The sequence below is a fragment of the Rhea pennata genome, chromosome 9, assembly GCF_028389875.1.
Source record: "Rhea pennata isolate bPtePen1 chromosome 9, bPtePen1.pri, whole genome shotgun sequence".
In the NCBI taxonomy this organism is placed as follows: Eukaryota; Metazoa; Chordata; class Aves; order Rheiformes; family Rheidae; genus Rhea; species Rhea pennata.
The window spans coordinates 1,866,700-1,884,621 of record NC_084671.1 but is presented as its reverse complement, the minus strand read 5'-3'; the positions used below and the strand labels follow the sequence as shown (position 1 = coordinate 1,884,621).

General features: G+C 36.9%; 1 protein-coding gene across 6 annotated transcripts in view; it reads right to left on the bottom strand.

The window, feature by feature from the left end:
* The window catches only part of TIPARP (TCDD inducible poly(ADP-ribose) polymerase), a 69,153-nt gene that overhangs the window by 28,068 nt on the left and 23,163 nt on the right, over positions 1 to 17,922 (bottom strand). For all 6 annotated transcript variants that reach the window (XR_009959268.1, XR_009959269.1, XM_062582691.1 and 3 more), the window contains 2 exons: positions 5,157 to 5,325; positions 3,404 to 3,585 (listed from right to left, as the gene is read on the bottom strand). Coding sequence is in view for 4 of the 6 variants with exons in the window: in XM_062582691.1 (XP_062438675.1) it covers positions 3,404 to 3,585; positions 5,157 to 5,325 (351 nt within the window). In the remaining 2 variants the exon portion in view is untranslated. The remainder of the gene's footprint in view (positions 1 to 3,403; positions 3,586 to 5,156; positions 5,326 to 17,922) is intronic.

Sequence of the window (17,922 nt, the reverse complement as noted above, 5' to 3'; positions counted from 1 at the left end):
ATATGGATTTTTCTAATAATCATTATTAAAATAGCAGCTACAACATTACAACATGTATTTATTTATTACGGTTTTTTCCTCTTAAAGTCAATGGTAACAACATTGCTGTAGAACTTCACTCATTCACAGTATTGAGAAAGTGCACATCAACGCAAGTTATGAATTAGTAAGGCAACAAATACAATAAAAGCATCGCATCTCTAGGTGCACTTTGTTCATTTATTCTGACTAGTTTAAATTAATTATCATGATTTATTATACAGGGAGAGCCATTAAAAAGTTAACACTTGTCAATCACTACCACGTATTAACCACTGTTTCTATTTCAAGTATTCTTTTGTAATTTCATATCTGATTTGGGAGAGGGGACGGAACCTCAGGTGTGACTGTGTGATAAGTGGGGGCAAATACTGACTTTTTAAAGACACTCCCATACTTTATTGCAAAATCTTAACAGTTTTTAAAATACTGTGTTGTCCCTGCTAAGAATTGCTGGACTTCTAAGTGAGAATTACAAGGTCTTTGTATAAGGAAAATAAAAATGAGGTTTACTGCAGAACAATAGAAATTTTAGAACTTAATTTACAGATTTTGTAGCTGCTTTAAATAGTTATGATCAAACCCTTATGGGTGTAGAACACTCAATGGTCCACTAAAGTTAGCTGGAGTTACGTGAGTTTAGCATCTCTCAAAATCATAGACTTAAACTGTAGTAAAACAGTCACTGCTAGCAAAGCATCAGGAAAATACCTTAAATCTTTATTTTTCACTACGATAACCAGAAAGTTATTTTTCACTAAGACAACCAGTCTGCAATAACCAGAAAGTTCATGCTTGCTCTTATCACATGCATCCTCCCAATATTTCTTTAATGTTTTTTTTATTTTCTTCCTGTAAGACTGTATCTAAAAATATTTCCAACAACAACTTGTTTTGAGACTCTGACCAAATTCACTTTCACCTCACAGTTAGATGCTGTAACAATTCAGCAAACTAATGAGCGTTCTAGCCCTAATGCAGCAGCTAAATCTCCTTTGATTGGCCCAGCATGCCAAGCTGCCAGTTTAATGACAAATGACTTCCACTCCTTTGCTAACAGGACAATATGTTCCTAACTACTGGACTCTAACAATAATGCTTCCAGCTGTGCTGGTGAGATCACAAAAATGGCATTTTTATGAGTTCTAATCAAAAATGACTACAATGCAACACTTTCCTCACTCCGCCTTTGATGGGTGAACACATTCACCCCCAGTTGCAATGACAATAAAAACAACAGAATGCTTTAACTGATCTTGAAAATTATAAAATGTTTTTGAACAATCATTTTCATGGGACCTACAGCTGATGGCCTGGTGATCACTAAAGAGGGTGAGAAGTAGGAAGCTGGACAATAATTTGGCAAACAAAATGTATCTCTACTTCTGATGTCCCAAGACCCAAAAGGTACATTATAACCTTCAAATAACAAACAGAGCCTACTGGTAAGGAGTTCCTCAGATTACGTTTCTCCTGAAAAGTGGTGAGTGAGTAGTTGCCAAAATTGTGAAAGGCTTGGAGGTCACGGATCTCCAAATAAAGTGTGCAACTGGGAATGGAGAAATGCCCCAAAACAGAAGGGCTGTGATGGCATAAACTTTATTTTATGCAAACATAGACTTAGAGAGTATTTCAGAAGTTCTGCAGTTCTGAAACTTGGTTCAAACCCATGGAGACCTCAAGTTCTGATAGTCTCTTAGCTTCTAACCTAGTGAGCTTTCCTTTGAAGCTGCAGGCCTCTCAGCCTTGTCCTCCTTCAACTTTGGGGATAAGATTCCACTTCCTCCTTTTGTTGCAACAGTTCCAGCTTGTATCAGAACACACAGAGAAAGGAAAACATGTTAAAGCCTACTTATGACCAGTGCCATCTAGCAGCATAGTGACAGCGCCCTAAATTGACAGTGCCTAGAAACAAGACATCCAGAAATCACATCACTCCGTGCATGCTGTTGACCCCCGTGTGACAATTTTTGAAGGTACTGACTTCTAGTAGCTGTTAGAACAGAATTTGGCAAACTTCCCTTCCTATAGCTGCAACATACACTAAATGATGGTTTAAGACTGATATTTTTAAAGTAACTGAGCAACTACAACAGCTGTTGAGAGTGGCATACAGGATGTTCTTCCAAAGAGGACTGCCCAGTTTCTAGTAGGAGAGCTCCAAAGAAGAATGGAATACAAGGCTCCTCACATATTCTACCAAATCTGTATGACTGGCAAGGCTCTGCACAACAGGGTATTTGGGTTTTAGTATAGTATGTATACATAGTTTTAAAGAAACAAGTTAAAACTCAGACTATATTCATTACAAACGAAATCTGACCTCAAGGTATTAGGAATGCTAAAGCACCACTTTGCCATGTCCAGTCCTAAGTGTGAGGCCAGAATTGATTGCAAGCTGCTTCTTCACACTGATCCTAAAAAATTTACAGCAAGTCTGCCCATTGTGTATCAGCCCCTATTATATTCTATACAGACGCACTTCTGGTCTGACTTTGGAAGAGAAGAACTTACAATTATCGGCTTTCACCTTTTACCTTTCTTTAAATTTCTATCCTGCTCTACGGATCACAGAAGAGCAGAAGTAAGCTTTAGAGGCACTCCTGGACCCTAAACTGAGCTCTGATTTACAAGCTGTTTTGAATTCACTGCTGGGATGATGTCCATTATTTATGTCAAAAGTCACTTCAGAACTGATGCTGAGTATTTTTACTATTTCTATTAAAGTAACTAACACTATTTCTCACTGAACATTTCTAGTTTGTGACTAAGGAAGTCTACAATTTGTACAAGACAACCACAGAAAACAGCTTTAGGTATATTCTGAAATTTACTCTTTTTACTTCACTGAAAATGTTCAATAGCACTGCGAAGTGTTAATCAGCAGTTACAGCATTTCACTCTACAGGAGATTACCTAAAGATGGGGTTGGGCAAAGCTGTCACTTCTATACTTTTAATATTATTGCTGAATTGTTCAAATACTCTGGAATTTTTCCAAAAAAACCTCCATGATTTTGATTAAGAAAAATTTCCACCAAACACTCATATTATATTTATTTTTACTGGAACTGAGCATATGCTCACAAAACCTCTCTCTATACAGGAATTCCTGAATTAGGACCCATATTTGTAGACAAGTAACTACTGATCTGGAAAAAAGAACATATGGTTAAATCCAAAATTTGCAAATACTTAGAGTTACATGAAATGAAGATGACTTAGGTCTTTTTATTATATCTTCTGATTTTCCTAGCAAATGATACCTATTTCCTTGTCACATCTTAAGGAATACAATTCTAATGGACAGACCAACATGAAGGAACATTTGACATTTCAAGTTTTCATTTTGCTGGGATACATACTGTAAAAACGGCATCAGCACAATGCATGAACGAAGAAGGGGTCGCCTCTTGATTTCTCTTCTGAAGCATGCATTTTGCTGGAATCCGTCTTTGATATTTAAGATATACTGATTATGCCAGGTAACAAACCGAACCTCTTTCAGACCCCGGCAGCTGGCTTCTTCTATCAGTCTTACAACGGGCTGTTTTGAGAAATATTAAGAAAACAAAAACATGTACAACACAAATTACATATTCAAAAAGAAACAAGTTTGCCAGATTAACAGATTTAACACAGACATTTAGAAAAAGGGTCCAACCTATTAGTGTATGGAAGTTCTGGAACTACCTTTCAAATGGAGCAGTGAGGACCAAAATCTGTAACTACATTTAGGATAGAGATCGACCCATTTACTAAGGTGATTGTATAACATGGTCTACGAGACAGCAAGGGACTAAACTCAATGACTCTGGAGGTTCACATCCTACTTTGTAAGATCTTTGGGGGACAGACATATAAGCTAAAAAATAAAAAGCTAAATGGTAGTGTTAAGTTTGCAGAAAGCTGTCTCCCTTGTCTTAAAACCAGGCTTCTAGAGATTAGAAATCACTTTCTTAAAATGGACACGGGCCTATTTACTCCCAAAAGTGAGTTACCTTTTATGCCTCAAATGTTATCAGGGATAATTCACGGAGCAGTCCAGCAGTGCATAGCTCTGATTCCACTGCTTTTTCTGCAAACTATGTTCAACACTGAAGTGGCTCAATTATCTTCCTTAGAAATAATTCTATTTAAATAACTTTAGGAATCCTAAATATTTAAGACTTTAGAGGAAAACAGACTGAAAATGTAAAAATATCACCAAACTTATTTTACAAACAGTTTCTAAGTACCAGGGCATTTTGAAATCACTAGTTGGAGACATGTTGGAGGTTTAGCAGCTTTGAATGATACTGAAACACTGGATTGTTCTGTAAAAGCAGTCAGATACAGCCATTTTTATTTCTCTTCAAGACAAAAATAAATGTAATCCTACAGGTTCAGACTGTACTCAGCCATCTTTCACATGAGCAGAAAAAGAAGGCTATCTCTCCCGAACAGGCGCTCCTTCTGAATGGCAGGGAACGCTTAAGGAGAATTCTAGACAATTTCCCCACTGCAGCAGAACAGATTCACATTAACTCAGTTTGGGTGCCCAGACAGCATGACTGAGTTCATCAGCTGAAATTCCATACTCCACCCCCGATGACTAAACTGAAATGAATGGGTGTTGACAGAAAAACTATGCAAGGATGGTAGATGGTCACATCAAAAATACTTAAACCCTACCTTCAGCTTGCTAGGGTCAGTGACTCAGCCTCTACTTCCTAGATGATATACCACAGTACATTCCTAAAAGTTGGATTAATATTTTAAAATCACTCTCAAACCTCTGTTCTCCAGAGACTTTCTACATACACCCTTTTTAATAGAACATGTGGGAATCTGGCTGTAGCCTGAGCTCTTCACATTTCATAAGGTGTTGAGTGAATTTAAATAATTTTGAGACAAAAACTTTGGTCTGTTATAAATTAGACCCCCAGCTGGGCAGAAGACTATCCATCTCCCTGTCAGTGAAAAGCAATGGTCCCAAATAAAGGGCATATTACATATTATGGAGCGATTACTTTTTCTTAAGAAGAGGCCAAGTCAAATTCATATCACCTGAGGATAAAATGCTAGTGCAGTTTTGCATTATAACCCAAAAGCATGATTCTGGAATGTGTTAAATACCTCAGAGTATTCTCTCCAACCAAAGTGGTCCCTGCAGAAGTATTTCCAGACTGTGTAGTAGTTCGAGCTGGAGCTGGGGCAGGAAGGTGTGGATAACCTCCGCATCTGGTCAAACTCAACAGTTTCATATAATTTCATAACATTCAAATCCACCCAAAATTCATGTCCCCTGGAAAGAACAAGAAAAATAAAAAATTCTCATCTTTTGTAATTGATTCAAAAAACATCCAGAGATACCAAAACAGACATTCAGAACTACAGTTAGCTTAGACCTCCTCAGAGGCATCCTGAGTCTGATTGTACTCACGTCACACAACCCCAATGACCATAAAGATGTTCCATAAGCTTCCACTGGGCACACAGGATCAAGTACTTAGAGTAGGACACTGAAGACCTGTTTCCCCTTTTTTTTTGACTTGTCAATGTGGAGAGCGCAGTGGAGCCTGGAGCCTAGATCTGCATATGCTTTTTATGGAAGAGAGGGCGTAGAGTTCAATCACTGTATCAAAGCTCTGAGAACACCAACAGTCATATGAATGATAGGGCAGCAGTGCTTCCACCTGCTTCTCAAAGATGTTGGCAAGTCACTGGACTACTGGTGCACTCAGAGCCCTGACACACTGCTTCCTCCACAAGGACTGTCCTGCTCTTCACTGCAAAGTGCAAATTGTCTGTACTAAACACATATGCGATAGGGTAGACTAACTCTTAAGAGGTTTCTAGACATGGTGACATATGGTGAAAAAACATGGTCTCTGGCACAGAGAAACAACAACAAAAAACAGTCTTCCTAGTCCAGTGATATTAATTCACTATGGATGAACTGTAGAAAAATCAATATACATATCCTTGACATTTTCATCATGCTATCTACATAAATACATCACACAACCATATTTGATGAAGCAGCCACATATTACTCAAAAGATTATGCTTGCGGAAGTTAGTGCTTCAGGGAAGAAAAGTAAACGTGTCTTCGGATGAGGAGCATCTGCTGCCTATCCACCAGAGAGTTCATTTATCTTTCATCACATGCAACAAAAGAGAACTGGCATAATATGAAAAGGAAAAGTGATTTCACTATTACGGAGCTTAGGCTGAGGAATATTAGCTTGTTTTCTGGCTAACTGTATCACCATTACACAATCAACGTTAATTGGCAACCTCATGTAAAGTGACTGGTGTCTCACAAGGACATAAAAAATTGGTGCTACAGATTAAGACTCAGAGACTACATGCTCCATCTAAAGGAGAAAATGAAAGGGTGCTTCCTTTTTTCCTTTACAAAGAAGTCACCTTTAACAGTGACTTTAGAATAGTTCAGCAAATAGTTCCTAATATTGTTTTATTAGTCCATGTTAAGAGAGACAAGTCAAATTTAAAAATTCTTTAAGTAAAGCATGGAGTTTTAAAACTATGCTTATCATTAGACAATTGCAATCACAAGTCCCTGGTTTACAAGCAAACAAGACCTTAAAACAAGAAATTCAAAGAAATGAAAGCAATACATTAATACCTTATAAAACTCAATTTTTAGAATAAGTAGGATTAACATATTTTCAAAATAATGCTGTTTACATAATTAGTTTTCTACTTTTATAAATTATTAACAAGTCATCAGTTTACTGGTTTTCATTAGTAGCTAATCATCTGACAACTGGAGACACAGCTTTTGAAATTACATAAAATATTCTATTTAAATTCTTAATAATAAGCAGAAATAAAGCTGATACTTGAAATCCATAATTTATTTTAAAAACTTTGGTACATTAATATCATAAACATTGAAGTACTGTGTATGAAATTTGCCACATCAAGTGACAGCTATTTTAAAAATCTATAGGACATTATGAATACTGATTTGCCTGAGAATAGCTGCAATTTTGTTAGCTATTTCACGCTGTCGCTGGTACAATCACTGAAGAGTTTTATTATAGCATTTTCATAGAAAACTAATGAAGAGTTCAGACTTTAAAACATGATGATCAGCTGCAACTATCCTTCATTCCTCTAAGAGTTGCAGGTGCTTAGTTGTTCTTAGTATCTATTATCATTTAATTGCATTTGGATCTGTGAAGTGCTAACCACATTTTGAAGTATTAATCACTTTCCTGACACACAGGAAAGGACAATATGTCCTATTCTTGTGGACTCTCAGCCAGGAGAATTGATCCAATGTTATTTGAGGAACTTTAGATTGCGCTCTCTGTTTTCAATAAGCTTTAATATAGACTTAAAAGAACAAATAGCCTCAAAAGTTGAATTAAGTGTCTTGAAAATGCAAATGTAAGAGCTACTTTAAAAATCTTTGGGAAAAAAAAACACCTGCAAAACACACTTTCTTCAAATCTGCCAAAGCCCAAACACCAAGTTAAAACCAGGATGAGTTTTGGCCAATTCATTTCAGGGGCACGACTGAGAACTTCTGATCTCTGCAGGAACAAACCTGCATGCAGTAAGAATGGCTCCAAGCAGGCAGTTCTCCTCCTCTTTATGCTGGTAAGTTACTATCCAAAAGGATCACCTTGCCAGTTCAAGGAACACGGTTCTCTAATAATTGTCATATAACACCGCTAATTAAGATGAAAATTTGTCAAGAAGACACTTTATCGCACAAAATCCGTAGAAATGTTAACAGTTTGTTCCCTGCCTGCGTCAAAGGCATACTAAATCATCACGGGCGGAATGCAAGTACGGAAAGAAAACAACTACTTCTGAGTAGGAGGTGCAGCCTTGTCACCGCTGCTGCATCCCACCCACAAGAAGTTTGATATACTAATTAAGGCTGACATTCCACAGCACATCTCATCAATGAATGTGGAGACACCCACGCTACTCAAAAAAGGCGTCTCTGCAGCCAGTCTTATTTAAGGGTAATAGCCTGTATCCTCCGTAACAATAGGATTAACAAGCCACAGGTCAGACACAAGTGATAAATATATTCAGAAGTAAACTAGCACTAACCAAAATAAATGACCAGTATGAAAACACTAAAATTAAATGTAGGGCTTAAAAAAAAAATACACACTTTCTGTAGCAAAAAAAGTCACCCCACCTTATTGGTATGTAGTCATTTTGTTCCATAACAGCAGACTACTATCTACATTATTTGAAAACAATGTGTGAAATCATGAGGAAATCATCTCTCCAAAATACCAAGCTGTGTTATTATCTGAAGTATTTGCAGACAACACCATGATATTTTGAGTGAATTTCTTCATGAACATATTTTAAAAGCATTTGCTTTTTCTTATCAAAGCATACACGCTGTGATCATTCTGAACTTCAGGGCCTAATAAAATCACCATTTTTGAGGAAAGCAAGTTTTGAGAGACTGATATTATATTATTCCTCTGGAGTGAATAGTTGGACTCACTGTTTTGTGGTTCTTTCTGTTTCACTTAGCAATCCAAGCCCTGAAACAAGAACCTCCCCACACTCTGTGTATTTTTTGTGAAACACATACACAAGAAGATAATTCTTAATATAAACCACATACAATCTTAGCATTCATTCTCACTTCATTCTGTTTTCAAGCCAAATACCATAACAGGGTTCCATCTACCCTGATCTCTGAGAAACTGCAATGAAATGCAAACCTTTTGTTGTATGTAAATTGTTTTCTTTTAAAGGTATAACCCAGAGTTTTAGTTAATTTTATTTTAATTTTGTGTGTTGAATTTGGTGTGCTGAAGAAGATAATGAAAAATTTTTGCAGCAGTTGTATTAACGCAGTGTAAAGTAAAGGGAAAATTGAAATATGCCTCCCTATACTCTAAACATAACAAAGGTAACCACTAGCATGCTGAGCCCTTTTAAAAGTAATCACATATTGGTTAAGACCCTAGGAAGTTAAGAAAAAAGTCCTTAAAATTTTGAATATTGCAAAAGAAACTTCACGAGTACTTGAAAAGCGGCTGGCTTCAGACACGACTTGGATATTTCTAACACATACTTAACTGTGTTAAAATACAGAATCCAGCATGCAGATGTAACTATATAGCAGAGCAACAAGAATCAAAATAAAGGTATATGAGGGAACTGCATGGAAGGAAAAACATTTTTTAAGATGAACACACTATGAGACTGCTTCTCCTAGTGCTTTTACTGCAGAGCAGGCAGATCTTCAGGACAAACTTAAAAATCTGGCTTAATGGACACATATGCAAAAAACATTTGAGCGTATACATTTTCTAATTGCAGTATTAGTGGGGAACTGTAGGGTTTTACGTAGCTTTCTTCTGGTAGTGCTATAATGAGAAAAAATTTCTTTTCCAGAGTAGGAGAAGTTTACATACAATTTCAGCAAAATAAGTTGCAATATTTTTTTCCTACAGTAAATAAAATTCACCCACAGCTTCAAGACTTACAATATTGGTAGCTAATGACAGCTTATGCTGAAAATAGTTTTGCTTAAAGCTAAGCGTTTTTTCAGCAAAACCTGTAGTGAACTTGCCAAATTATTTTTTTCTCTACTAAAAATGCAACAATTCAGTCTGGTGTTTGAGGTTTGGTTTTTTTAATGTTCCTGTAGCTCACTGCTTGCTGCCTCTTCTTTATCAGATCCATCTCCCCTTTAAGCAAATTGGGAACAGAGTGGCCACCGTTCTGTGACATATGTTGACAATTCACCGTAACAAGAACGCAGGTATCGGGCACCAAGAGTGGGTTATTACCCTTTCAAATATTTTTCTTGAAAGTGTATGTACAACCTGAATTTGAAGAATTTGAATACAATGCATTGAATGTTCTTATTTTTTCCTTTCTAAATAGAAAGGATCAATTTATCTGACTGTAAAGGTCATAGTGTTTCTCTACGCAACTCATCTTTCAATGGTTGCCTGTTATACAGATATAGTCCTCTCGGGACACCCATATATCTAAGGCTTTCTTTCAAGTTGTGTAAAATACTAATCGGTCATTGTGCAATTAAAAGATAGAGACACCAGCTCTTGTGCAGTTACTACTTGGGCTTACTTAAAAGTTTTTCTGATAGTAAGAATTCCTGATTAGAAACCAAAACCATTCTTTTTCAATATGTCTTGAAGAAAAAAAAATGTGGTCAAGATCTTTCTGAGCCACATACAATATAAAAATTGGTATGGCATCCTCTATCCATTTCCCTTAGCTGTGCATAGGAAAAGGCTCAGCAGTTTCTTTCAGAATATAACACAACAGACTCTTCCTGAAACTAAAACTTGTGTTAAACTAGAAATGCTTTTAAAAATAGTATTTTTATTTTCAAAGTCAGTGAAGGACTTAGAATCTACTTCCCAATAATTTTCATGGAAAATTGGGTGAACAAAGTACCTGAATATGCTGAAATCTACTCAACAGTATTTTAGTTTTTCCCTGAATACTTTGCCTTAAAACTCCAGACACATTTTCTACCTAACATCATTTGGAATAACACTGCATTATTTTATAGAGCTGAAGAATTTTAGACAAATGCACATGAGTGACTACATCAGAAAACCAGACTTTGTGTCCACCCTCTATGTGATTTTTTTTCCCTGTCATTGGGAATAAAGACTCTTTCTTTAAAACTTTGACTCATATAAAATGTATTTTACTACAATGTTTATTTACATTCTTCAATGATTTATCTCTGCATTCATATGCATTTGTCTTTTTAAATTTTAACATGTACAGGCATTCATGCTCAGAAATGTGAAAAGATATTCAGGAAGTTGTTTAATAATAGCTCTTTAGTTAAAGCATATCCTCTGTCTATTAAAAAGCCTATTGCAAGTTTATATAATGGAAAGCCATGAAAAGAAATGAATTGTGATTACAGCAGGTGATTGCATGATTAAATTCCTGGTTTCAACTAAGATACCACTGATAATAGCAAATGCGACAAACGTACCTCTCAACTGCCCAAGGCCTAAATATGGGACAAAGACCCCAAATTTAGGATTGAAGAAAGTAAGAAAGCTAGATGCTTACAATTATGCCCGATCTGTTCATTAGCATATCATTCACTTTAAATGATTTACTGCTTCTGAGGTATAATGTAAGCATGAAACAAAGTTTTGAGGTAAAATAAAGGACATCCTGCATAAAGTATAGATTGTGGATAACAAATGGATTGCGGGGGCGGCAGAAACAAAAACAAATGAGCGAGACACGCTTTGCAGTGTTCTGTTCCCTGAAGGGAACATGAGGGAACAAGTAACCCATAATAGCCACGTGACTGCCCAGCTAAACGAACCACAGGGAGATGCTTCGCATTCAGTGGTGAGGAAACACCTGAATGCTATGACCATGACAGCAGCACAAGAAATGCACGCAAAAATAGGAATTAAAATCCCTTCTTGTGAGCAGAGATGGCACAGATCCATCCCAAGCATTTCTCCGAATTGCCTCCAAAAGATGAGTTCCACAGAACGGAGTCCAATGCTCTTTATACTTTTCTAAGGCAGCCTGTAGGAAGGCAAAGGAGAGTTTTAAGGCAGCCTGTAGGAAGGCAAAGGAGAGTTTTATGGCTAACATGACAAAAAATTCTCCAGTGTTGTTCCTTGTAGCCTGTGAAGTCTATATCTGGAAGCATCAGTGTATGGAGAACAGTGAAAAAGAAGATGAAGACTGAAGTTCGTTAGATGTTTGGGAAAGCAGGGAATTTATTCAAATACCTTGATGGAGCAAAGTGTTATTTCCATCGTGTCATGCAGCAGGAACAGCCTTCAGTATAGCTTAAAACTAGTAATAAAAATAATGCTTTTTTTCTACAGCACCTTCCAGCGGAAAATACTAAACCTCTCTAAAACACCATAAAACTTTGCCTCATCCTGCTTCTGAAGTATACAGTTACTATCTCCATTTTACCCTAAAAAGACAGAAGCAGAGAGAAACTTAAACAGCTTCTCCAAAGTCACACTGAGAACCTATGACAGAGATGGGAACAGAGATTTCTTAAGAACTTCTCTTCAACAACTAACCAAATAAAAGTCTCTGTTTATTATATAAAGCAGTTCAATGGAATTATTTCCACGAAAAGAATGAACATATTGAACCCTATCAAGAATATGGAAAACATACAAGGAAAACCAAATCCTGTACTGTATAACAGCAGCAATTCACAGTAAAATTTCACAGATGTTCTTACAAACAGAGTCTGGTCCCCTGAATAAGTTACTTTTTTTTCTGTACCCTTACTATAAAAAATAACACAATGGAATAATTTATTCAGGACACTGAACTGGGTAACTATCCATTCCATCAAGTTGCAATATTGCTTAAAATATCATCTTTTGTTAGATGAAGGCAGCCTGCTAAAATAAGGATGATCTGGTCTCATTCTTCCTTGCATTCTTCTTACGAATTCTTAAGAACTTAAGAAGTTCTTTAAGTTCTTAAGAACTTAAATCTAACGTGCGATTCCTCTATGCTCTTTCCATTTAATAATACAAATCTTGTATATATCTTATGTAAAAATAGATGATGAGGAAAAATATTTTTTGTAAATGCTACGAAAATGCATGTGATTTCAAACTCTTCTCCTAAGTTCAGTTACATGTCATGCATCTTGCCACAGAGTTCAGGGGAAAAAAAGTGAGGAAAAAAAAAAAAAAAAAAAGGAAACTCAGTTCCCATAAGAACAGCTGTGATGCAAAGCAAGATTGAGAGCTAAACACTACTTAGATGATGAAACTGTTGATTTTCTCTCTGTGATTAAACCAGTTCCTCTCTGAAATAGCAATAATCTAAAAACCACTCAAGAGAACAGATGAACTTAAAAGATCCAAACAGGTATGAAGATCCTTCACGCTTAAGTTTGCAACATGAGTTAAATCAAATTCAGTTACTGTGAGAGAGACAAAAAATAGGCATTTATACTTTCTGGTGACTGAAAATTGGTAACATTTCATCTTTTGGGGGGCAGTCTGAAGCTGTTGGCTGTAGTCCAGCTTTGGGTGGGACATCATAGGGGTTTATAATTCCAGAGGTGTTTAAAATCAGAGCAGTCTGTATGAAAATATTTCACTTAAGGTATGTTGTCTTAATAAAATCTCTCTTTCTAAGCAGAGGTACTGGTAGTTTGAAATAGGAACATCAGATTGAGACAAGAGCAGCCCAGATTTTCTGGTAGTGAAACAGACACTGACTCTGCAGGAGTAATAATAAGTCAGCACCTGGTTAATACAGAGTGCAGTGACGTTCTTTGAAACTTTTTCAGAACTTAGCAATAAAAATACAATCGAATCCTAGATAGCTGCTGTAAGAGCATGAAAGAGAAACAGTATCTTTCCCTTAGAGCAGCATTACTTTGCATCACAGCAAGAATGAAAACACAGTAAACAGGGTAAATAGGATCTACAGTCTTGATCTTATCAGCATCTCATCATTCTCCACTGGAAGAGAGGGATGGCAGGTAAAAGGACAGAAAATTAGTTTGGTATTTTAGTTACTTTGTCCTCACCTCACATCACAGTGCTTCTCTCAGCTATGACTGTAAGCCATGCAGATCATATACAGTAAGAAAGATTCAGAAAAAATAACAATGCTACAGAAAGATGATTTATATCCACAGCTAAAGGCTCCATCATTAGAAAAATCTTTTTGCTATTGGTACAGTAGTTTTACTGCTTATCCTATATTTTACAAAAACAGTTGAAAATCAGGGGTTTCTAACTTTAAATAATGATGAATGGTTGTGCTTGAAAACAGCGTTCTATAATTTTTACACAGCGAGCGGGTCCAACTGCAGCTGTGTATTTATAATTCTGAAACAACTATTGGGATATTTGTCCTGATGTATATAGACAGCTTAGACGAAAGTCTGGCCCAATCTTTTTCTGGCAGAAAGAAAACACACACAAAGATACCATCTCTGGATCAGGAGGTCAGAGAGGCGTAGACTGCTGGAAGAGAGGAGAGCGCACCAGGGAAGTATCAGTGCAAGTTTGTTCTGTTCTTACACTCTTCACAAGAAACCCACTGTCGGTCACTTTTGGACATGAGGTACTGAGTTAAAATTGCCCTTCGGTGTGAACTGCTATTAAGTTCTTAAAAATCTGGAGCAATGTGAATTTCCAATACATTCAGATCTTCCAAGGATTACTGCATGTACCATATTTCATAATTCAAATCCAAGTTGCACCTTCTATTTGTATTAGAGGATAAACATGGATGTCCTTATCTGAGGTACATGGCTGGTTTCAAAGTTTCAAAGGTCTCCTACCCGCACCAGATGAGGGTATATTTCGTAGAAGGTTTTTGTTTGTTTGTTTTAATTTTTGTATCATTGCAGCAACACAAAATAGCCATAAAACTGATAGGCTGAGTTTGCTGCTGCTCCAGGGCACCAGAATCAACTAACCCATTTGACCCAATACAAAAGTTTAAAAAAGAACATTTATTTTAGGGTTTGGAAGACAGCGTAATGAAACACACTAAGTGCTCTCTATATATGTATGCTTGTGTGTATGTATGTATATACACACACACACGTGCGTGTGTGTGTGCGTGTGTAAGCAAAAGGAAAAGGGTTTCTATTGCTTCAATGACTTTTCTACCATCTTAGAAGTATAACCTCCTTATTTGAAAATGTAATGAACAGAATTTTTTTTTTCCCATTTTCTGTAGGATCAGGAATCTGTGGTAATTCTAGAGACTGCACGTGCACAACCCTGACTGGCAAGCAACAGAGCTGCTAAAGGACAGGGCTTTCAAACTGCTCAAGAGAAACACTCCTTTTTAAAAAGCTGCAGTGAGGAATACATTCTAAAGCACTTAAGTGACTTAAGAGGTTAAAGCCTCATTTTTTGAAAATATATATGTGCCCGTTTCCTTTTTCAGGAATTCTATCCAGGTTCAGGACTTAATTACAGAACAGTATCTGAGATGTATGACAAATAATGAAACTGCATCAATTTAATCAATACTTTACATAGCACGATCTTAGACAAGTCAAGTCTAACATTCACTGATGACCACCGGTTCTGGATGTTTCAGCTTCTGAATGTCCCAGTTGGATGTTTCAATTCATATCCTCTAAATAGGGCTGCCCAGCAAAGATACCTTCTTTGGAACGTCTGACTACAAGTAGCAAATTTTGCAATTATTACTCAAATCAAATTCCTACAAATTTCAACAAATGTGCACTAACTGAGAAGGAACTTCAGGATCACTGCTCTTGCTAAGCAAATAATGGTAACAGACTCTTTCTGTTCCTCATCCTTAATGAACTGGGCAGGCAGACAATGCTACGATACTGTGATTGCTGGATTTACCTGTAAGCAATTCTTCTGGGCAATCTGTTTTAAACAATTATAAATCTTTGTTTTAGAAAGGACTGTTTTATTAACATAAGTACACACAGAACAGACTGACCTCAACCTGAAGCCAGGTGACAGCTGTTTCCAAAACTGTCATCTGTTTACTGATGTGAAACAAGAAAAGGTACATGCGAGTGATTGCTACTAATTCCTATGACAGCTTCACGTAACACTTGTAACTTCCCCTAGATTTGTATAGCCAGAACCCAATTAGTTTTATTTCATGTGTAAATGATATTATAAAGCAGGGCAAATATGAATCCACTGAAATGTGCTCTTACAAAGCACAAGGCATACACTTTTAAACTCTCCGGTGTTATCAATAACATGAGTTATCTCATACACTGTGGCAGCTGTGCAGATCAGAAAGACAACTTTGTAAATTTAACTATTCAATCGGTCAGACCTCAGTCAGGAGTCCCTGAATGAATGAAATGATTCCACTGGGCTGTATGCGATTTTAAAATAATGTAAGCACACTCTAACAGCATCAGAGAACAAGTTATCCTATGCACACCAGAAGCGAGGAAAGGTAGCTAGCTCCCTGTGGATTTACTTTTGTCCTCACTTTCTTTCTCTCCCCACGTCCCTCTGTACACTTGTTGGTAACTCCATTTGGTAAGAGACAGTATGTACTTTGGCTTGGTCCAAGAACCATGTATATATACCGACTAGCTACACAATCACAGCTGAGCAGAATATAGGCTATTGCAAGTTCACCTATTTTTCCCCTGAGTGGAGGAACGTGTTGCCATCTTTCTGTTCTAGCTACCAATCAATTCCATAAAACTTACGGAAATTTAATTACACTTAAATTTAAGACCTTCATTCCTCTGACTGAAATTGTATGTTAGGCTTTAGGTGTTATTCAGTACACACACAGATATAGGTGGCGGTAAAAGGAACAATCGTATCAGCTTCAGATTTTACAAACTTGGCTAAATAAGATCATAGTTTGAACTACTACACTTTATACAGGGATCTTTCTATTTTTACAGAGTGTTGCTACATAAAAAATTAAAATAACTATGAGATGCTATTGTTTCATGTGAGTTAGGATATGCTGGGGTACACACAGTAGAACAGATGCTGCAATTCCCACAGCACACAAGGACAGCTCTCTCTGCCAAGAGAGAGGGTGGAATCTCCAGCCAAAGGAAGGATATGATGGGCCAGGAATGGCACAGTTCTTTTAATCAAATCCTAATGTAGTAAGTAATGATGAGTATTGTTTTGAAAAGCAGCAAAAGTATGACTGGTCAGGTGTGTTGGGGGGGGGGGGGGAAACCTGCTCAGTTCTGCAGCCAAGTATTTCCCCTTACTAAAGGGCATCTTAAGAAATGACAGCTTGGGTACTCTCATGCTGGAAAGCAGTACTTGGCATTGTTCTGTCAAATACTTAGCTGTGATCTGGAAATTCTCCAGGGCCTCTCCTCACATGTATGGAGAAAACCGAGTGCTCTTAGGTATTTTAACCTGCTTAAGTTCATAGTTCCCCTTTATTTAGGGATCTTGATATTTGGCTATAAATACTTCATAGATTTATGAAAGGAAAAATATAAATAATTTAACATTAAACTATATAGTCAGTTTAAGGACAAACTGCAAATAGTGATTATCCAAGACAGCCTTATTACAAAGAAGGAATTAAACAACTCTACCACTTTTCCTACTTTAAGGTCATGGCCCCTTAGCTGAAAAGCAGCTGAATGTTTATGTTACATTACTCATCTAAACAACATTCATGTGAGGCAAGACTTAAATAAATAGTTACCGGAAGAAAATCATATATGTATTTAGCACTTATTCTCTAATTGACCAGTGGCCCAACACTTTCTTGAATGGCCAAGTTTTCTTGAAGTAAGTGCAGTGATGATATTATGGGTTCAGACTGTAATGATGAGTTGCTATGCCACATAAACTGCATTCAAAACAAAGGAGAATAAACAGCTACCACCCACTGGTTACCTGTCAGGCTGCCTTCTGCTTGGTCCTTCTTGGACTTGCAAATTGCTGAGAAGACATTTCCTTGTTGTATGCAATCTCTATAGATAGGCCTGTAAAGCTAGTCTGACCACAAGAGATTAATAGCTTTAGCCAAATAATGTGGTAACCATGTGAACAATGAGCTGCTCTAGCATGTTTGTGAGTCTCTCAGCAAGGTTCAACATGCTGCTATCTGCATCTTGTTGCCAGGAGACACAACATCGCCTTGGAATATAAGGAGATCCAGGTTGCAGTGACCATCAGTAAACTCCATGAAGGCTCCTACAGAGTCCAAGTAGTCCACATCTAAAGGTTTAAAAGGTTCTTCTGATGTAAGACATTGTGTAAAAGAAAATTCACTACGACACGCACTTAAACATCTCCTTTAAAACCTTGTTAAGACTAAGTTTTAAGGAATATCAGACTCACTGCTTGAAATTAGAAGCTCAAGCCTAAAAAAAAAAGAGTTTCATTTCTAAGCTCATACTCATACTTATCTA